The sequence below is a fragment of the Megalobrama amblycephala genome, linkage group LG18 (assembly GCF_018812025.1).
Source record: "Megalobrama amblycephala isolate DHTTF-2021 linkage group LG18, ASM1881202v1, whole genome shotgun sequence".
Taxonomy (NCBI): domain Eukaryota; kingdom Metazoa; phylum Chordata; class Actinopteri; order Cypriniformes; family Xenocyprididae; genus Megalobrama; species Megalobrama amblycephala.
The window spans coordinates 28,379,118-28,401,737 of record NC_063061.1 but is presented as its reverse complement, the minus strand read 5'-3'; the positions used below and the strand labels follow the sequence as shown (position 1 = coordinate 28,401,737).

Below are 22,620 nucleotides of genomic sequence, written 5' to 3'. Positions count from 1 at the left end.
ACGCTTATGCATAACAAAAATCCATCTTTTTAATGGTGTATTTCAATTACATAGTGCCTTGGTAAACAGCATGTACAGGAACGTGTCCGGTTGTGAAAATCATCCGGGTGGAACTTCAGGTCAGGAGAAGAAACGTTCGTTCCGGGTATCAGTGCGCAATGCTGCGCATGCCCAGTAACAAACAGCAAGCATGGAGGACGTGAGCCGCTGAAGATTTTTTTTTACAATAAAATCACCTTGGAACATCAAATAAAGTAAGATTATGAAACTGCCACAGATGTAAACTTATAGTAATGTTGTTAAAAGCAATGTTGTTCGAATAAGCCGACTAGCATGTGTTAATGGACATTGTTGGACAGGACCCTCTCAATGGCCACTCGAAAAAAAAAAAAACATTTAAAAAATGTGTAGAAAAATCAAAGAGCCATTTGTTTCTAGGAGCTGGAAATTAAACATTTGTTTATCGCAGTGATTACTGAAAATAAAGTAGCACATAAAAGTTTTGGAAAGAATTATTCTGATGCAATGAGAACAGAAATGCTGTAAACATCACTGTGTGCAGCTGTCACATAGACGTTTGTTAGGTTTTGATTATTACCCAATGAGACATATGAGTGTATTATATTTAACTGAATTTGGACTTAATGACCACCCTTAACTGTCAAACTGAATGTAAGAACATCAGAAAGATTTTAGCTTACATGACAGTATGCTTTTAATGACCTGCACCAATGTGTTATTGTAAATTATAAAACTATTACACAGAAAAAGATGATGCACAGATCGAGAATTAGCATGTATACTTCTAATGAGAAGTATACATGCTATGAGTATGCTTCTAATAAGATATTATAAAATAATATATAAATATAATAACATAAATTTATATAAATATATATATATATATATATATATATATATATATACCTTTTCCCTCTAAACAGAGAAAGATGATGCGCAGATCGAGAATTAGCGTCCGGCCCAATGTGAAGCCCACAGGCCGAACTCTGACAGCTTCTCGAGATAATGTTCAGCCTCCCCAGGGTCCTGCTGACTCTGCTCCATCTGAGGGGTCAGAGGTCATGGCTGAGAAGTTGAAGACTGACCTACCTATAGCAGCATCGGAGGAAGCCTCTCAGAGCAGCAGTCCTAGTAACCAGCTGGAGGCCATTAGCCATGGAGAGTGAGTCTGATAAATATCTGATTACATTAATTAAAGCATTTTGTAAATTTGTATTTTTTTAAACTTTAAGAATCATTTAATTGGAGTAAAGACTTAAGGGACATATTTCAACTTGACAGTTTTAAATAAAAATTTACATAACTTGTATAATCTTTGTTCCTTTGACTAACCATTATTTATTTTAAGTTTTTTTCAACATTTTTAATCATGTTTTAAATTGTCTTCAGTGTGGAAAATAATTATTTTTTAATAAGTTCAAATATTCAAGTTCAAAGATTCCATTAAGTTGTCAATTAATATTAGGTCATAAAAATGGCATGTCTAATAATTACTATTTAGAGACGATGAATTTTAGTTGCAGAAGCAGTTATCACAGGATACTGCTAAAGCTGCTTTAAGAATTTTGATGTTCCACAGAATGTGGATACTAGTAAGCGTTACTGTTAGGTTATTACTTTATGCAATAGAGAGTGCCTGTTTTATCACTGATTCTTTGCTACACAACAGGGATGCAGCTTCTAAAAATTCTGATGCCCAGGATTCAAAAAGCACCTCTGTGACTTCTGGCCCTCAGAGGAGGAAACGCTTCACAGCTCTGCCCAACTTAGCCAAACCACGAGCTTCCCCAGCCTCCTCTAGGACTCCTAAATCCCCATCCAAGTCCCCTGTAAAACCAGTAACACCCAGTGAGCCTGAAACATCAACCCCCTCTGCAGAGTCTTCCCTTCAGATACCTGAGCCTGTCCACAACCCCAGGGTTCCTGGAAGACGGAGACCTTCTGGAGGGGGCAGACAGGCTAAAATACAGCCCATCCCTGCAGTCCCACTGCAGAATGACCAAAAGACAGATACTCAAGAGGATGGGGGATTGGAAGACACTGTTGTACCGTTGACCGTCCAGCAAGGAGAGTCCCAACATCCCCTTAGAACTTCCAAACCTGATGCTGTTTTGGTCCATGAAAACCCTCCAGAGTGTCCGGTTCCTTCTATTGTGGAAGAAATTGTCGTACAACAGGAGAGTGATTCTGGGCCACTTCCAGGGCAAAGCCACACTGATCTGTTAAGAGAAAGACTTAAAAAACTTCAGTCGCCATTGAAAATTCTCAAATCTTTGAAAACTCTGAACGACCCAGCAGACATGGTGAAGTTAGCCCAAGCACGGAAACTTCGGGAGCTACTTAAAAAAGAAATGAACAAAGACAAGGTGTGTATGTGCTTTACATTAGTTTTTTTTTTGTTGTGTACAAAGAACAAAGGTGGTTCTCAAAGTCTCTTATTATGCTTACCAAACTGCATTTATTTAATGGTGCCATCGAACGTTTTTTTTACAAGATGTAATATAAGTCTAAGGTGTCCCCTGAATGTGTCTGTGAAGTTTCAGCTCAAAATACCCCATAGATTTTTTTTAAATAATTTTTTTAACTGCCTATTTTGGGGCATAATTAGAAATGCGGCGATTCAGGCTGCGCGGCCCCTTTAATTGCTCATACTCTCCGCCCCCCGAGAGCTCTCGACTCTATCATTGCATAAAAAAAGTTCAAACAGCTAATATAACCCTCAAAATGAATCTTTACAAAGTGTTCGTCATGCATCATGTCTAATCGCGTAAGTACAGTGTTTATTTGGATGTTTACATTTGATTCTGAATGAGTTTGATGGTGCTCCATGGCTAAAGGCTAATGCTACACTGTTGGAGAGATTTATAAAGAATGAAGTTGTGTTTATGAATTATACAGACTGCAAGTGTTTAAAAATGAAAATAACGACAGTCTTGTCTCCGTGAATACAGTAAAAAACGATGGTAACTTTAACCTCATTTAACAGTACATTAGCAACATGCTAACGAAGCATTTATAAAGACAATTTACAAATATCCCTAAAAATATCATGTTATCATGAATCATGTCAGTTATTATTGCTCCATCTGCCATTTTTCGCTATTGTCCTTGCTTGCTTACCTAGTCTGATGATTTGGCTGTGCACAGATCCAGACGTTACTGGCTGCCTTTGTCTAATGCCTTTCATAATGTTGGGAACGTGAGCTGGCATATGCAAATATTGGGGGCGTACACCCCGACTGTTACGTAACAGTCGGTGTTATGTTGAGATTCGCCTGTTTTTCGGAGGTCTTTTAAACAAATGAGATTTATATAAGAAGGAGGACACAATGGTGTTTGAGACTCACTGTATGTCATTTCCATGTACTGAACTCTTGTTATTCAACTATGCCGAGGTAAATTCAATTTTCAATTCAATGGCACCTTTAAACAAATATACAGTAAAAGCAGTGATATTGTGAAATATTATTACAATTGAAAATAACTGCTTTCTGTTAGGTAATTTATTTCTGTAGTGTCAAAGCTGAATTTTCAGCTTTCAGTGTCACATGATCATTCAGAAATCATTCTAATATACTGATTTGCTGCTCAAGAAACATTTATTATACCAATGTTGAAAACTTAAAATGTTGTGCTGCTTAGTATTTTTGTGATTAAAGATTCTTTCATGATTCTTTGATAAAACGATTATTTGAAATAGAAATCTTTTGTAAAAATATAAAGTCTTGATTGTAACTATTGATCAATTTAATGCATCCTTGCTGAATAGAAGTATTCATTACTTTTTTTCAAAGTATTCAAATCAAGTATTCAAATCTTTCTGACTCCAAACTTTTGAATGGTAATGGATATTTTCATAAAATATGTAAAATCCCATATAAGAAGTTGAACTCTTATTCGTAATTTCAGTTGCATATGGTCCTCTTCTCAACTTTGGAAATGATTTCTGTCGCTCAAATTGCTTCCAGTCACTTTTATACATATTTTTGAACTGGTTTGACCATTTCAAAGAAAGAAGTTAACCTGTTGCCCGTGGTCTTTAGGAAACTTTACTAACCAATTAAAAAGTTGCTCAATTTCACAATTAATCAGTGCCATTTAATCCTGGCATATGTTGGGACTGTCACTTTATGTAGAATTCCTAAGATAATTATTTCAATGCTTTTTAATATGCTCCTCTAGGAAGACAAGAAGAAACCCAAGATGGGAATCAAAGAACGCAAGGCACCTAAAGATCACACCAAAATGACCATGAGAGAGCTGATCTATTACCTGCCTGTTTCCAACCCAATGAAGTATGTGCCGTTCTTAATTCCTGTGTGTGTGTGTTTTGGAAGTCCATGTGAACGGAAGTGTTGATATTGGATCTGTGATGCATGTAATGGGTTGTGCAGGAATTATTTTCTAGTTTCCAATGCCTTGGTTTTCTGTACAGGTCTTTCACAGAAGAAGAGCAGAAAGCATCAGATACAGAATTAGATGACTCTCCTACACCAACGTAAGCCTTGTGTTATTATTATTATTTTGCCCTTAAAAAGCTTTGGATAAAGTTCCCTTATTATGCTATTTTAAAGGCTCCTAATTTTGTTTTGGAGGTCTCCTACAGTAGTTTACATGTAGGTTCATGCAGGAAGTAAGACTGGAATTACTCATTTCAACTTTGCAGACTTTTACATTCACAAACAGCTATATTACACACTGCATGAAAGCTCAAATCCAAAAAGACATAATAGGGGCACTTTATTAAAAATACTGTAAGTTTAAACCCTCATCAGAACTTCTTGTTTCTCTTCAGTGCTTCTAAGACTCCAGCTGCTCCATCAGTTCAGGAGACAGTACCAGAAGATGCTGGTCATGAGGAAGACGAGGAGCGAGTGGAAGAAACTCAGCCGGTAGAGGAAGAACCTCTGCTAGTGCCCAGGGTGAAGGTGGCAGAGGATGGCTCTCTGATTATAGACGAGGAGAGGTCAGTGACGTTCCTTTTTATCCTAAACTGCTGCTCATAGAGAAATGTAGTCCAGAATTGTGTATAATATTTCCAGTGTTAAAATGCTTTTTATTCTGGTGTATGTAGTTTAACAGTCCAGGTGTCAAGGGCAAACGGGCCCAATCCAGCAGAAGACAGAGATCCCATATTTGAACGTGGCTCTACCACCACTTACTCCAGCTTTAGGAAGGGCACCTACACCAAACCCTGGTCCAATGGAGGTCAGAAGTCAATCACAGTGCACCTCTTGATTTAAAGTGTTGTACATTTCATTTATATAGGATTTTTTTATGACTTTTCCAGAGACTGAAATGTTTTACTTGGCCATCAGCATGGTGGGGACAGACTTCTCCATGATTGGTCAGCTGTTTCCACACAGAGGTCGATTGGAGATTAAGGTGTGTTTTGTACTCTTGTATGCGTATCACAAAACACTTGTACGCTTGATATTTGATTTATTTCATTTGATTGTATGCTTGATTGTTGATTTCATACTATTGTCCAAAAGTTTGCGGTTTAAAAGTTTAATATTTTTGTCTCTTATGCTCATCAATGCTGCATTTATTTGATCAAAAATACAGTAAAAACATGAATATTGTGAAATGTTATTAGAATGTTTTCTGTTTTACTATATTTTAAAATGTCATTTATTCCTGTGATGGTAAAGCTGAATTTTCAGTATCGTTACTCCAGTCTTCAGTGTCACATGATCCTTCAGAAATCATTCTAATATGCTGATTTGCTGTTCAAGAAACACTTATTATTATTATTATTATCAATGTTATAAACTTGAAATGTTGCGCTGCTTAGTATTTTTGTGATACATTTTCTTGACTGGGAATTTTTCAGTGGTAGTGCAAATAACGGTCTCTGTCACGTCATGTGAAAATGAATTACTTGTTGATTTAGGACATCTTGAATGTTTTCCATAATAATACAAGCTCATCTTCAAAAGCCTCAATAACCATCCTCTTTGGTGTTCTCTTACTCCCTCAGAACAAGTTCAAGAAAGAGGAGAAAAATAACTCATGGAGAATAGATAAAGCTTTCAGTAAGTGACCTTTAGCAGTTAACCTACCACCTCAAACTAGCATCTTAAAAGACAAATGAAATTCATTCCTTATGAAATTAAGTATCAAGCTAGATGGCTAAAAAAATGAAGTAAACTGATGTACATTTTCAGAGGAGAAGCGACGTCTGGATCTAGATTTCTTCAAAAAATTAATGGAGCAGGTCCTAAAAGACGAGGAAAGTAAGAAAAACAAAAACAAAGAGCTCACCAAGTTGGCTAAAGCACAGGGTAGAGTCCAAAGGAAAGTGAGAGGTCAGTTGCTTTTAACTTTCAATCTGTCTGTCTGTTTAAGATTCACAGTTTGGACAAATTCTTACGCACACTTGCACTATTTTCTGACATAGCGGCTAAAAGAAAGGAAATGGACACTTCAGAGGATTCGGACAGTGATGTGGTTGCAGGAGAAAAGGAGAATGAGGACCTCTCGAATGATGGAGGAAGTGATACCACTTCAAAGAAACGCAGGGGAAGAGGGGCGAATACTCCACAGAGGAGAATCAAGAGGACGAATGGAGAGGGTATGCTTTAAGAAGGAACAATGGAAAATATTTTTCATTTTTGTTGTTCTGTAATAGTAAAAAAAAATTCAATTAACAGCCTATGAATAGTGAAACTTACTGCCTGTCTTTTGTAGATTGTTTTTCATATTATTATTATAGAATTTTTCATATTATTGATTATTCAATTTTCTTTGTAAACATTTGATGTATATTGATGGTTTGTAGCTGCAATAGATGAATCTGAGGACTGTGAAAATGCCACTTCTGATGGTCAGTCACAAGATGACAGGTAAGAATTAATCAAAATATATGATTGAATCCTTACAGATATCTCACATTATTACATTTAAAGATGCGTTTAGTCATTTTTTTCCAAGTAAAGGTGATGTGTACACTACCGTTCCAAATTTTAGGGTCACTCTAACATGCTGATTTTGTGCTCAAGAATCAATTTTATCAATTTTAAAAGAGTGAAATGTTGTGCTGCTTAATATTTTAGTGGAAACTGATCCATTTTCTTTCAGGATTCTTTGAATAGAAATTTCTAAAGAACAAATTTGAAATAAAACTCTTCTTTGACATTATAAATCTTTACTGTTAATGTGGATCAGCTTAAAAGATCCTTTCATAATGAAGTATTAATTTCTTTAAAAAAAATCTTACTGACCTTGCTGTAATTTATTATGTTATGATGAGACCATTTGGGGGCTGAAAATGATTCTCGTTCTAGCAGGTTAAAGGAATCTGACTCATCAGAGAACATAAAGAAGATTCCTGCTATTAAACCGGCTCAGCTCAAGGGTCGACCTCAGAGACCGATCCCGAATCTCAGCCGCAGATGGGGGAACAGGCGCCCGGAGCCTGGGCAGGAGAGTAGAATGGACAGGTCCCCCAAGGTAACATTTTCAGCTGTTTAATCTGAGATTCCACAAATTTTACATGTGTATTACTGTACAGAATAGTATTTTATCTGACATAATTCACTCTTTTTTAGGTGCCTTCAGATTTATTACAAGAGAAGGAGAAGAGGCAGTCTAAAGTTCTCCTTGAATTGGAAGATTTGGAGGAAGAACCTGATCTGAGTACTGTACATGAACAGATATTCAATAAACCAACCAGGTAAGCTTGAGAATATTTAGATGATTTCAATCATAACCTGGTTAGGGTTCTCAATGCAATTTGTATATTGTTGTTTGTATTATTTATATACTATTATAGTATTTATGTATAGTTTGAATTGGCTTATTCAAATTTTTGCTTTAGTAATTTTTCAATGTGTGTTTGTCATTTTTACCATTTTCATACATTTTTTGCATTTAAATAATAAATGTAGTAATTCAGCTTAAACTTATTTTATTTCAGTTAGGCAAGATTTCTTCAGTTTATTTTGTTCATCTAATAATTATGTTTTTTAATGCAGCATTATTTAAATGAAGAAAAATTATTTTTAATAATTTTAGTTTTAATTAACAATAACAACACTGCAATGCAGATACAGTTGTGAATAGATTCAGAATCATTTGATAAGTTTTTCTGATGGATGTAGAGCTGCATGATTAATCATTAAAAGATCGCAATCTCGATGCAAACACCCAACCTTATTCGTGGATTTCCTCACCTCCTGATTGGTCAACTTCAAATACATCGCCAAATCAGCTTGTTTTACCACACACCCTATTCAGGCCGGCAACTCCCAATTTATTTAAAAAAAAAAGTTTAAAAATTATCGAGAGCTCGGGAGGTGGTACCATACGAGCATCAATGTTTTCCACATGATTTCTCCCAATGGGGGAAAAAACAGTTGCAATTTCCTACGACAGCAAAAAGTCTCACCATGTACGCCCCGGCATAAATGAGAAATATTCTGTTAAACATTTGACAACTACGATCAGTGGAATTATTCAAATCTGTGTTGGCACTGAGACAGAGAGAGCAGTTGTCATGTATAGGTATAAAACAGCTTCTTTTCAACCACACAGTATCATTATATATGTTAAAATAATTCAAAAATATCACAGATGAGTCATTGAATCATTCATTCAAACTGATTAAAAAAATTTATTCAGATTAATTAAATATTTTGAATAGACTGCAACAATTAACATTTTGTCAGAACCTCTAGTAAATTACATGTTATTTTGTTTAGTTTTCTGTTGAGAATCATGGGAGATCGTGGTGATCTCTATTTTAAACAAAAAATCGTGCAGCTCTAGTTTAGATGGATGTGTCAATTTATTTTTGATGATCATTATTTTTTTAGGAATTGTTCTGTGGTCTTGTTTTCAGTTTAAGTAGTCATGCTAATTATTATTTCTCTTTTATTTAGGTCAGGAAGGATCCCCAAGCTCTCTCAGCATGTGATGCAGGCAGCGGCAGAAGAAGAGGAAGAGGACGATGACGAAGAGCTCTCTGAACCTCCTGTGTCTTCCAAAATTTGTAATCAGGGCATCAAGGCACCCGCCCGGAGGGATAAATTAAAACCAGGCCCCACGTTGAAACAGGGCATGCAAAGGAGGGGGAAATCTAGACTGGTGACCTTACTGGCCTCTGGAACTGAAGATGATGAGGAGGATGAGGACGTAGGAGATTGTGGCCTGAGCCAGATGGACTTTCCTTCAAATTCTGAAGAGGAAAACCAGGCATTTGTGCCAATGAGTCTACGCCCTCTATTGCCTGTTAATTCGGAGGTGGTAGAAACCATGGAAGAGGTGTGTTTATGTATTATCATACCATAAAGGACCTTAGTGGAACCCCCTTCATCACATATTATTGCCATCAGTGTGGTTTGCTCTGTTCATAAACTCCTCTGCTTGAGTCTGATGTTTTTCTTTTTAATTATGTTGTTATGGTTAGTTTTCATAAAATAAGGCCAGAAGCATATTTTACGCCAGGGGTGTCTGGCAACCCCCAAGGTGCCACAGTATCCTTGGGAAAAACTTGACATTTACAGAATTTTATATTACTACAGTTTTTATTTTGCTAAAAAGTACATATATAAAGCAACACAGTATGGAAGTGCTTACGTTCATGTACTTGCTTAGAATATGTTTCTGACCAAAATTATGTTCAGTTTTGTTTCACCATTTTGTTCATATTCATTTCTGCATGTCATATCAAAAACTCACAACCTTCCTACCTTTCATTGTCCTTCCCCCTTTTTTTTCTGTCACTCATTCCCATTGGCTCCCAGCTGGACATTTCTGTGAATGTGCCTGATATCCTGGGCACATCCCAGAATGCTTTTTGCCCTGAGATGTCATGTGAGCAGGCGGCATTGCCCGCTGGCCCTGTCCCTTATGAACACCAGTTGGACCTGCTTGCTGTAAGTCTCCCCAGTGTCATCTATGTCCCTTGTCACATCTGTTTACTGTTGTGGTGTCCATCATAAACACACAATTCATCTGTTGTCAGCTGAATCTAGTTTCTTTACTTTGGAATTGGAGTGTTTTTGTAGCAGTTGGTACTAATTTGTGTCTGATTTGTTTTTAAGGATGTCATTGAGTTTCTTGACCCAGACCACATGGAAGGTAAGGTGAAACTCTCTCAAGCTTTCCTACCACCAGCAAACATGGAGAAACAAATAATCTAAATGAATGAACTATCACAGGAGTTGTTGTTATCTAGATTAACTAAGCATTTATGTCTAGTAATCATGTGTAATAAAAAAATTCTCCTGTATGCAATGAAAGTTTATATCACAACATCAAATTATTTGGGCAAAAATGCACAGATACTGGCCTAGATTTCTGATTAGATAAAAAATGTATTAATTTATTTGATAAATTTGTTTATAATTTCAATCAAATTTCAATTTACACAATTGTTCAAATAATAATAAAACAAACAATTCTAACATCAAATTGGGGGGAAAAAGCACAGATACAAGCCTTGTTTAAAAAAATATGATATGATAAATATGATTTGATAAAAAAATAATATGATAAAAAATATGATAAATTTGTTTCAATTAAATTTACAGTTGTTTATATAATAAAAATAATTATAAAATTGGGCATAAAATGAACTACTAGAAGTCTAGTTTTCTATTTGGATAAAAAAGATTTATTTCGGTTACATTTATTCATTTATTTATTTAGAATATATATTATTTAGAATTCATTTGTTTTATTACAATTTACATAATTGTTCAAATAATAATAATAAAATAATAATATTATATAATAAAATTATATAAATGATTTAAATACTATAATTAATATACTATACTATGATATTATAATATATTATACTGTAACAATACTCTAATATATAGAGTATCATAAATGATTCTATAAATTATATCTCATTATTTTTTCCAGTTGTATTTGAATTACTTTTCCATACGTATGTGTATATATAATGTAATCAACCAAACTTTTAATGAAGTCTTTTACCCAAAAGCTTTAGATTTCTGGTGGTTCATCTTTTATACATCTTTCTTTCAGTATGTAAAGAGATCAACAATGAAGCTGCCCAGACTCTTCTGACCATCGGGAACTCGGCTCAGATGACCCAGACATCCGAAATATCCTGTAAGAATAGCTTCATAATGCAACTCTCTAATTTGCCTCAATCCAAATGGGCACGCAAATTTGAAATCTTCATCAGAAGATTGATTGAATTAAATCTTTTTCAGGTGAAAATTATATTGTTGGACAGTCAAGCATCGTACATGAAGAGGTCGTCCATGAGGAAGTTATCACAGAAACGGCCATCATGTCTGGTCCTTCTGTAAGTTGCGAGACAGAGATGAAAGATGATGTTGAACTTTCGAGCTGTGAAACTCATATTCCAGAACTTTCTGCTGAAGAAACCCCTACCTCATACGAGGAGCCAATCAAATCACAGACAACTGATGCTCATCCTGGTCCTATTCAAAATGAGACACAGGATTTGGCTTGTTCCACTAGTGTTCCACCACCTAAAAGAGGCCGTTTCTCCAAGCCCAAACCCAATATTGGTCAAGGTCTGAGAACCAGACGAGCTCCACAGCAGCAGATCTGTCCAGAACTTGTTACAGATTCTGTGGAGACCTCTAAGAGTCCATCTGTCACAGAAAAGGATAAAAATGCAACACAACTCAGGGAAGAAGATTCAGTTCCTGTGGATAACCTGTCAGTCTCCTCTACTTTCCCTGAGGTCCTACAGCCGCAAAAATCATCTGAAAGTCCCAGTGTTGTTCCTGAAAAGGTGACTAAAGATAATGGATCTGTCTCATCTCTGAAGAGAAAGAATGATGAAATAATCACAGAGGAAAAAATACAACAACAAGAAGAGACAAGAGAACCACAACTGACTAATAGGTAATAAAAGCAGTATATGGACCATTTATTTATTTATTTTTAATTCATTTATTTTCACTGATAGTGTTTGTCAGTGTTCTTTTGTGATTCACCTTTCCTTGAATAGCTAAAAATGAATGCTTAGCAATGGTGGCGGTTCAGATCCCATAATGTGAGACCGATATTCATGTGTCTAAAAAATGAGTAGTCTGAAAAATGTTGTGTGTTTCAGTGTGACTGAGTCTCAGAACGCATCAGATGAGACCACAAAACCTGTCAGGAGGCACCGCGGACCCAAACTTAAACCAAACCTGACATCCAGACACACTCGCACACAGACACAAAACAAAACAGGTACAGCAGTTCAAACCCAGCCACTATTATATCAAATGTGAAATGGCTCTAAACAGGTGACTGTCACAAAATATTATTATATTTTTATTTTATACATATATTTTGCATAGTTAGAAAAGTAAAATTTTTGTAACTGTATATTTTTTTTACCATATAATTTTTACCATGGTGTAAAAGTTCTTTTAACATTTTTATAATATATAATTTTTCTAATTATTACAGTAGAGGTTTTTTCTTATTACAGTTTATTTTGAAAACGTGCTTTATTTTGATGTAAAAAATCGTGTTTGAAAATTTCCTAAAAATCAGGTTTAGTTTTATTATGCAACATGTAATGTTTATTGTTTTGATTTTGTCTTGAAACATCACATTTATGTTAAGAGGTTTCATGAGATTCGCCTAAATGGAACAGTTACTAAAAAAACATTTCAAAACAAAAGCAAATATGAATTTTTATGTTTGCATTTGTTTCCTTGCAGTAATAAATAAGAAGCTGGATGTTGCCCAGTCTTCCACGAGCACTTTCACTAAAAGTCCTGAAGAGGGTGCTGTAGTTACCACAGAATCTGATGTTTCCCAAAGTGCAGCACAACAAGAGGTTGCATCAAGCATTGAATCAGAACAGACATCTGCTGAACCCATTCCTGAAGAGCCTGTGTTTATTCTGTCTCTCACTGAAATCCCACCCACGGGCTTTAGGACAGAGCCCCTCCCACTGACACCGGTGTCTGAGTTGCATTCTCACGGTCAAAGGTATGCTTGCTTTAAACTGTTATCTGATGCTGTAAAACACACTGAGACAATGCTCCACCTCATAAATAAATATATTGTGAGATGTTGTGAGAATGTTGTGTCCTGGTTTCTCCTAGTGGACAATTTGTTAGCCAAATGAATGCATATTTAAGTTTATTTTGTAAGACTGGCTCTCAATGTTCCCAAGTTTCACAGTGTCTAAACCAGATTTCATTCACTTATTTGCAAATGTCCTTTCTCTTGTATTTATTACTTTCCCCCCACACATTCTGCTTAATTTCAGTGCTAATGAGAGCAGAGAGGTATCTCACCTTCTGATCACAGATGCTTTAGTTCCTGTGTCAGAGGATGAGGAAAAGAAAAGTGAAGGGGGGGACGTGGACAAATCGAGGAAAAGAGAATTGAAACGCAAGACACCAGCCTCAACATCTCAGGAGGTAAAGCGTACATCTTGACTTTCAGCACTACTGATGCTTGATAAATAGTCTAAAAAGTGACTAACAGTGAGGTCATTTCCTTCCTAGGGTACCGATGGTGAGAGTCAGACAGAACATCATGGTGAGAATATTCTCAGCAAATCTTTATAATTAAAAAATAAATCTATATGGTACAGATTATCATCCTTCAACTTGTTGTAACATCTGTTCATGCACATTTTCTTTGTCTTAGTAGTGGAATTATTGGAAAGCCCTGTGGCAGAGAGGAATAAAGATGAGAAGGAACATCTGGAGAACAAGAGAAAATTACCTGAAAGAACCAGAAGAGGTAAGGGAGAAGAAATTACACTACCAATTTGTTAAAGGGTTAGTTCACCCAAAAATGAAAATTCTGTCATTTATTACTTACCCTCATGCCGTTCCACACCCTTAAGACCTTCGTTAATCTTCGGAACACAAATTAAGATATTTTAGTTGAAATCTGTTGGCTCAGTGAGGCCTCCATAGGGAGCAATAACATTTCCTCTCTCAATATCCATAAAGATACTAAAATCATATTTAAATCAGTTCATGTGAGTACAGTGGTTCAATATTAATATTATAAAGCGATGAGAATATTTTTGGTGCGCCAAAAATAACAAATATAATAATATAAATAATATATAAATAACAAAATAATGACTTATATAGTGATGGCCAATTTCAAAACACTGCTTCAGGAAGATTCGGAGCATAAATGAATCAGTGTATCGAATCTGCTGTTCGGAGCGCCAAAGTCACGTGATTTCAGCCGTTGGCAGTTTGACACGCGATCTGAATCATGATTCGATACACTGATTCATTTATGCTCTGATGCTTCATGAAGCAGTGTTTTGAAATCGGCCATCACTAAATAAGTCGTTGTTTTGTTTTTTTTGGTGCACCAAAAATATTCTTGTCACTTTATAATATTAATATTGCACCACTGTACTCACATGAACTGATTTAAATATGTTTTTAGTACCTTTATGGATCTTGAAAGAGGAAGTGTCATTGCTCCCTATAGACGCCTCACTAAGCCATCGGATTTCAACTAAAATATCTTAATTTGTGTTCTGAAGATGAATGAAGGTCTTACAGGTGTGGAACAACATGAGGTTGAGTAATAAATGACAGAATTTTCATTTTTGGGTGAACTAACCCTTTAAAATAAAGTTACAATTATCATTACAGGATCAGATATTGTTTTAAAAAAAACTCACATGAAGGGCTTGTCACTCTACATTATCTGCTTGTTAACAAATTGTTTTTAAATCTTACATTTAAAAAAAAAAAATCCTCATTATATATGTCCGTTTTTCCAAATTAAGATGACAACACATAAAACATGGGTTTTACCAATGAACTCTTTCTTCTGTGTTCAGCAAAGCTGCAGGTTAAACCCATCCCCATTTCAAGGAGAAATGCTCAAGGTGTTCATGCTAAAGAAGACACAGCAGAGCTCTCTTTAAAAGAGACTACCTCATTACCCATTTCAACACGAGCGATGAGATCAAGGCCAGAGCAAACTGTGCCTGCTGCCATTTCGACAACCGACAACTCAACATCAGCCACCATCTCAGAAAGAGAAGCAAACACAGACCTTTCTGTGACCAGTTCACCTCAGCAAGAAAATGATTCTCAAGAAGGTCCCTCCCAAGGCATCATGGGACAGGTTGACCTCCCATGCAAAGAGACAGTTGAGTTAGCAAGTGGATCAGACTCGCAAGGTGTCAGTCAAATCACGCCTATTGCCACAAGCGGGCCACTTACAAGGTAAATGGCTCTTTTAGAAAGTCTTGATTTTTGTTTTGGGATCTACTGGAATAGGTTTTCGTGCTTGAATGTTCAAAAAACACATTATTTTTCACATATTTTACATTTATTGCAGCATCTCTTTTCCCAGTCTGTCAGTAACACACTGTTTAGTTCCTGTCTCTATGAAGCCCCTCCTTCTGAAAAGAGCAGTGTGCTCTGATTGGTCAGTAGGACCAGTGTGTTGTGATTGGCCAACATGTTTCAGAAAGAATAGCTCCCTTAGGAGTGACTTTGTGCTTTGTAATTTTTCAGACCTTTTTCATGCTCAAACAGCAACATTACACACTAAAGAAAGTTGAAAATGTAAAAAAGCATAATTGGTCCTCATAAACAAAAGATGATACTGGCTTTGATTTTATCCCTAACAAATATGACATTTTGACATTACAATCCATTTGTTTTATTTTTATTCTTCTATAGACCTGGTAGAAGACCAAAGGGGTTCCTGTCCTTTATTTCCTCTAAGAGTACACAAGGACCACCAGCAGCTCATCGAGGGGCCAAACCAGGCCCCCAAAAACCTGCAGTCAACACCGCGCGTCCTGAGAGAAAACGGATAGCGGCTGGCCCTGTTACCATGGCAACAAACCCTAAAGTAAAGCGACTGTCACCGACCTCTGCTTCCAGCACTCCATCTGTCATTGAGGTATCATTCAGTCCGATATTCCAGTACTTTTATGGCCAGTTTGTATATTTGTATTAATAGAACTGGATTGCATCTCTCAGCAGAACTCAGAAGAAGAACCCACCAGTGTCTCCAAGTACTTTTTCAGTGACATCTTTACTGAAGTTGATGAACTAGAAGACATGGATTGAGGCCTTAAGGGTGAAATGACGAGCCAAGAACAGGAAATAACCAGTGAAAAATATAGTTTGACATCAGTAGTGTATAGATGTGAATATGTGAAGGTTTTACCAGGACACTTTTACAAAGAAGAAACACCACTGTAGATATCCAGTGAAAACGTACCTCAGTAACTCTGGCAAAATATTAATGATGTCTTTCGTTTTTTATATATATATATATATATATATATATATATATATATATATATTTTTGGTTTTTTGAGGACAAATAAGTATTAATTGACATTATGGTAAAGCAAACATGTTTTGATACAGCTGCACTCTTCGTGATGTAAAGTTGAAATACGACTGAGCCTAACTGTGAATTATTTGATAGTTGGTCTTAACCTTCCACATTTTATATTATTTCTAGTTATCAGTTAGCAATATGTTCATTTCTCTCAGCCATTTCTCTAACATCATTTGGCAATATTTCATATTTTTTTTTTTGGAAGTGACTTTTTTCTTTATAATTTATATATATATATATATATATATATATATATATATATATATATATATATATATATTATACATTTTTTTTTTTTTAAAGAGCAGCTTTGAAACAAACCTCCATTTTAAATAAGCACTGTCCTTTTTTTCAACTCCATGCTGTTGGATTTTAGCATTTTGCAACATATTTTGTAGCATTTTTTTTTTATTTATCTTAAGCTTTTAGCCACAAAGCCTAACCTCAGTTTTATGCTGTTCATATTCGCTTTTCATATTTGTATCCAAATGTTCTCAAGCAAATGTTTTACTTATGTATTTGTAAATATGTTAATAAAAATTTACGTTTTAAAGGTTGTAATGCAAGTTTTTTTTTCCCATCTGTCTGAATATATTATATAATGATTATATAATGTTTATGTAAATGTAATTCACCTCAGTCTCTCTTGCTGGTCTTACTGCGCAGCTCGAAAACTTTATTAGCACGTGGTCACTGCCATTATATGTCTATGGTCACTGCTACTTTTCTCAGCGCAGGCAGAGATGGACCAATCATGGTCATCTGTTTTTTTTTACTACGTGAGGATTTTTTAAAAATGATTTTACAGAGGTTGTTAGTGGGGGTTTCGATTTGCAGATGTCAGCTATTAATATTTATAATTAATAATCTCAAAATGACTTTTTGTTTTAGCCTGCAAATATTTCCAATGATTCAAAAAATGTCATGAAATTTGAATGCGTTGAATGGAGGATTCTTCAAACGCCCCCTGGCGGAAGGAAAATGTCTTTTAATAGCCTCTCAGAGTTAAAATCACTAAATCACGACAATGGTGGCGCTGTTTCAGTGTGTTCAAAAGTCTAAGCGCCACCCCTACCACAAAAACTGGGAAAAACACACCCCACTTATCCATAGTTGTTTCAACATGTCCAGTGGGATTTTAGAACAAATATAACGTACTAATGGCATCTTTAAGATACATATTTATACATTTGGGACTGGATTTATCTTTATTCTAATTCAGCTGAACTACTTAGATCGCTTCGGTTAGTTGCTTGAGTTGGATTTTCAACATAGAACAATAATGTTCTGCAGAAACCAAACTTCCAGAGCCACTGTGGCCCGCGGATCCGCGATGGAGATGGAGGTGAAAAGAGGCCGATTCCGCCTGAGCGTGCTGGAGGATTCCGCACAGGTGAGCGACCGCAGCACCACACCTACGCAGTCGCACATCCACCACAAACTCATTACAACACTGCCGAAAAAGCTACATTTAATTGCTCAGATATTGCCCATTCATATCCCAGTAGACTTATGTTTGTATATATATATCAACATTGCCTGAGAGGTTTCTCGTAAAATCCTTAAATTAGACAATTTTATAGCCTACATCCAGAAGGATATGAATATGGAGGGCAAAAGTTTCCATTGGATTTCAATTTAGTCTCATTGATAAGATCTGATTCCAGTGTGCAGGATTTTACTGTTGAATTGTGCTGTTTATTATCGTATTTTGTAATAATATTACATGAAGTTCCCTCTGTTGGGATCAGACTGCATTATGTCATATTGTTTGGGATAGTTTACCCAAAAATTAAAGTTAGCATTTACTAACCCTCAAGTTGTTCCAAACCTGTATGAATTTATTTATTCTGGTGAACACAAAATAAGGTATTTTGAAGAATGGGTATCCAAACTTGTTGATGGACCCCATTGACTTCCATAGTATGGAAAAAATAAACCGTCAGCTGACATTTTTCAAAATATCTTCTTTTGTGTTCAGCATAAGAAAGAAACTCATACAGGTTTGTTTGGATCAACTTGAGGGTGAGTAAATGCCGAGAGAATTTTCATTTTTGGGTGAACTATTTCTTTAAATCATGTATTCACTGACATTGAATCGCATTAATCTTGGACACATACAGTACAGTCCAAAAGTTTGGAACCACTAAGATTTTTAATGTTTTTAAAAGAAGTTTCGTCTGCTCACCAAGGCTACATTTATTTAATTAAAAATACAGTAAAAAACAGTAATATTGTGAAATATTATTACAATTTAAAATAACTGTGTACTATTTAAATATATTTGAAAAAGTAATTTATTCCTGTGATGCAAAGCTGAATTTTCAGCATCGTTACTCTACAGTCTTCAGTGTCACATGATCCTTCAGAAATCATTCTAATATGCTGATTTGCTGCTCAATAAACATTTATGATTATTTTTAATGTTGAAAACAGTTGTGTACTTTTTTTTCAGGATTCCTTGATGAATAGAAAGTTCAAAAGAACAGCATTTATCTGAAATACAAAGCTTCTGTAGCATTATACACTACCGTTCAAAAGTTTGGGGTCAGTAAGAATTTTTATTTTTATTTTTTTGAAAAGAAATTAAAGAAATGAATACTTTTATTCAGCAAGGATGCATTAAATCAATCAAAAGTGGCAGTAAAGACATTTATAATGTTACAAAAGATTAGATTTCAGATAAACACTGTTCTTTTGAACTTTCTATTCATCAAATAATCCTGAAAAAAAATATTGTACACAAATATTTTGTACAATTGTACACATTAAATGTTTCTTGAGCAGCAGATCAGCATATTAGAATGATTTCTGAAGGATCATGTGACACTGAAGACTGGAGTAATGATGCTGAAAATTCAGCTTTGCATCACAGGAATAAATTACTTTGTGAAATATATTCAAATAGAAAACAGTTATTTTAAATTGTAATAATATTTCACAATATTACTGTTTTTTACTGTATTTTTAATTAAATAAATGTAGCCTTGGTGAGCAGACGAAACTTCTTTTAAAAACATTAAAAATCTTAGTGGTTCCAAACTTTTGGACTGTACTGTACATGCGTCCATTTACAAAGCATACTGTTGAGTTATGATTTTTTTGTAAAATCAGTGTTTTTTTCTCCTTGGACTGATTTACATGGCATTCAAATATATTTTAGTATATTTTGTATAGCTTTACTGTATATGTTTAAGAATCTTTTTAATGTTTTTTTTCTCCTCAGTAATCTCACATGTTGCTTGAGTTTCAGAAAAGTAACATTTCAATATGCAACATTTCTCAGAGATCAAATTATCTGCTATGCTAGTATTCACACTTATTTTATAGCAACACTTGTCTCATTTCTATCTGTTTTTATTTATACAAACTAACTGTTGGCCAAAAGAAAAATTATCAAAAAACTGAGCACTTTAAAAGAGCACAATAAAACTTTTCATCTGGTTTCATGTTCCAGACTTTACATCTAACATGTTTTATGACTAGACAATTACTTCAGTTTTTCTGGGCAGGATTTTGGAGTTATAAAATTAGGCAATTTGCTGTCTTGATTTATTCGAAACCGAAAAAAGCCTGACTGAATTCGTTCTCAGACATAGACATGACCCTGAGGGAATTTCATGTCACTATACAATACTTGTTGTCAACAGAGCAGCTAGTCATTGAGCAAGCGCCAGCAAGATTTAACATGCTTTTAGTCAGGAATAAATCGTTTAAGTGTGAATACACGTGTCCTGTTCTTTGGTAGTGTGCCGAGATCAATCTTCAGTAAGTGCTTTTGTGTAACTGAACACTTAAAGGGATAGTTCACTATTCATTTACTCACCCTCATGTCACTCAAAACCTGTATGGATTTCCTTCTTCCTGTGGAACACAAAAGGAGAATTTCTAAAGAAACTCTTGTCAGTATAATGAAAATGAAAATAAAAGTATCATAACAGCAATTTAATCATTTAATAAATTATGCAAGATATTTCAGGTCTTTTGAACTTGAAGCCAGTATCATGCAATAGAAAAGAAGTAATAGTCCTTAGTGTAATCTTTTCAATGCAGGCATCACTTGCATTAACGTATCAAATGATGACAAATTTCATCTATAGATGTCTTTAAATGCACAGTTAAGAACTAGCTGATGTTGTGTCAAAAATGAGTGTCATTAATACATTATAAATCACACTGACATTAATCATTGAGTCTAGTAATTTCATATTTAAACATAAAAGAGTCAATGTTCCCGAATCAAAATCCACTATATTCAGATTGTATGAAGTTTCCAGCTGTCTGAAATCATTCTCGGTCATAGCACAACCCGAAGCACAAACATTATCAGTTTACAGTCCATATCAACCCTTAAACTGTCCACAATATCTAATCTTTTATCTTATTATTATTATTATTATTTTAGATCCTTTGACTCATATTCAGTTGTGGTTCAAGGACACAGTGTAAGTTAATAATTAAATTCCTTTCATTGCTTTTTTTATGTATAATTAATTTGATTCCGATGTACAAACCCTTAGATTACTTATTTATATTAACATCCATATGCAGTTATTTGCGGTAGTTATAAAACACACACTTATATCACTCCCTTTCAGCTCTTACATAACTGTGGCTCTTTACGTCACATTTGAGAGGATGTGAACAGATTAAAGAGGTATTTTACTGGCTCACTATATGCAAATCATAAACTAAGAATGAGTTCAGAAATAGAAAACAAACAGAGGGTTTTGTTTTAGCACCATTTAGCTCCTCGTGCCGACTTTGTGTTTCATGCTGGGGCTGAATGTTTTCAGAGCTCTCGTATTGAGCGTGTGTTTTTTATTTCAGTGTTTGTTTTTCATTAGTGCTGTCAAACGATTAATTGTGATTAATCACATACAAAATAAAAGTTTGGGTTTGCATAATATATCTGTGAGTACTGTGTGTAATTAATATGTATATATAAATACACACAAATTAATGTGTATATTTAAGAGAAATACGTTATTTATGTACAACATATTTTTATTTAAATTATATAAAATTTTAAATAAATACATATACATGTAAATATTTCTCAAATATATACATGAATGTGTTTGTATTTATATATACATAATAATTACACATAGTACACCCACATATATTAGGCAAACTCAAACTTTTATTATGTATGTGATTAATCGTGATTAATCGTTTGACAGCCCTATTTTTTATTTCATTTAGTTGCCATAGTAAAATTTCTCATTTTAGTAAATGAGTAAAAAACTAATTTTAAACTCATTACTGTGATTATAACAGCACTACTATTAAGATGTTAAGTACTCAATATAAGAAAGTAATTGATATTATTTATATTCAAACTGACAGTTTATTCAAATGCAGTTTAATTTTTGGTCAGTTCCACAAGCAAGTAATTCAAGTCATCTGGGCATGTGACGAAATTAACCCCATTTAACAACACGTCTGCTGCTAATCTATACAAATGGATTAAAATACTTTAAAAAAAAACCCTGAATAATGCACTTTTTGAGGCTAAAGCTAAATATCCATACACATTACTTTCCCTTAACTGAACATAATTACATCAGACAAAAGACATGCTTTTGGGGTTCAGGGCTTATAGATCATGGCTTATCTGATCTTAAACCCACTGAAAGCGCTGTCTGTATGTGTGTAGCTCAGGAGGATGATTTTCTGGAGAAAAACACCCCCTCTGAAACTTGTGAAAGTCAGCAATTAGTCAATTACTTAGAAGACATGTTAGGGTTCTTTAGAGATATAATGTTCCATTTACCAAAGAAGCATGTCACAATTAGATTTTCTTATCAAGGTGATAAAATGTTATGTAGCAAAAATGAGTACACCCTCCTAAAAGTTACTAAATAAAACAAAATAAAAAAAATTCTGGTGTAAGTTTAAGGCAATGTTTGATCAACAGGTAAGTATGCTGAACCAAAACATTTAAAGAGAAGTAATTTCTTGACAATTAAAAGTGTTATATAGAACTGTCAGGAGACTTATATCTTACTCAGCACAAAAGAGGACATTGGTACAAGAGGATTACCAAACCACTGTTTTAAGTGTGAAAATATAGCAAAAATAACACAGAAATTCAAAAACAATGGACTTGTGACAAGGCCCCTGAAATAATCAGGCATTCATTTTAAGCTTTCATTTAGTGATGAGGGATTTTTTTTGCTAGACAGAGAGCAGGAGAAATACCAAGCGAGTGTCTCAGAGCCAGCAAAAGCTATGAAAAGAGTGACTGTTTATCTCACAGAGTACGATTCAGCCTGA

The 22,620-nt window shown here is 34.8% G+C and overlaps 2 protein-coding genes across 7 annotated transcripts in view; both read left to right on the top strand.

The window, feature by feature from the left end:
- Window positions 1-126: 126 nt before the first annotated feature.
- zgc:162472 (uncharacterized protein LOC553495 homolog) lies at window positions 127-16,891 on the top strand. 4 transcript variants are annotated; one of them, XM_048165118.1, is made up of 27 exons: window positions 127-254; window positions 945-1,183; window positions 1,691-2,387; window positions 4,204-4,316; window positions 4,457-4,519; window positions 4,817-4,987; window positions 5,096-5,229; window positions 5,312-5,406; window positions 6,005-6,059; window positions 6,192-6,332; window positions 6,425-6,598; window positions 6,806-6,869; window positions 7,314-7,476; window positions 7,575-7,699; window positions 8,907-9,288; window positions 9,771-9,902; window positions 10,071-10,107; window positions 11,026-11,112; window positions 11,217-11,883; window positions 12,095-12,216; window positions 12,696-12,969; window positions 13,253-13,406; window positions 13,494-13,527; window positions 13,639-13,734; window positions 14,810-15,200; window positions 15,663-15,888; window positions 15,969-16,891. In XM_048165118.1, exons 2-27 carry the CDS (start codon window positions 951-953, stop codon window positions 16,056-16,058), a joined length of 4,920 nt encoding a protein of 1,639 aa, XP_048021075.1. In that variant the 5' UTR covers window positions 127-254; window positions 945-950; the 3' UTR covers window positions 16,059-16,891. The 4 variants fall into 4 exon arrangements, with proteins under 4 accessions (XP_048021075.1, XP_048021074.1, XP_048021073.1 ...); XM_048165117.1 differs by having other exon boundaries at window positions 7,311-7,476; window positions 13,642-13,734; XM_048165116.1 differs by having other exon boundaries at window positions 7,311-7,476; window positions 15,972-16,891.
- Window positions 16,892-17,410: 519 nt separating this feature from the next.
- The window catches only part of rtknb (rhotekin b), an 86,149-nt gene continuing 80,939 nt past the window's right edge, over window positions 17,411-22,620 (top strand). For 2 of the 3 annotated variants that reach the window (XM_048165126.1, XM_048165128.1), the window contains exon 1: window positions 17,411-17,731. In XM_048165126.1, the coding sequence (XP_048021083.1) occupies window positions 17,621-17,731 (111 nt within the window). In that variant the 5' untranslated portion in view covers window positions 17,411-17,620. The remainder of the gene's footprint in view (window positions 17,732-22,620) is intronic. The other variant, XM_048165127.1, reaches the window with a different exon arrangement.

Coding starts and splice junctions, on each gene's coding strand:
- zgc:162472 (XM_048165115.1), top strand. CDS start 951: ATGATGCGCAGATCGAGAATTAGCGTCCGGCCCAATGTGAAGCCCACA. Junction 9,289..9,770: donor TGGTAGAAACCATGGAAGAG/GTGTGTTTATGT, acceptor ATTGGCTCCCAG/CTGGACATTTCTGTGAATGT. Junction 10,108..11,025: donor TGACCCAGACCACATGGAAG/GTAAGGTGAAAC, acceptor TCTTTCTTTCAG/TATGTAAAGAGATCAACAAT.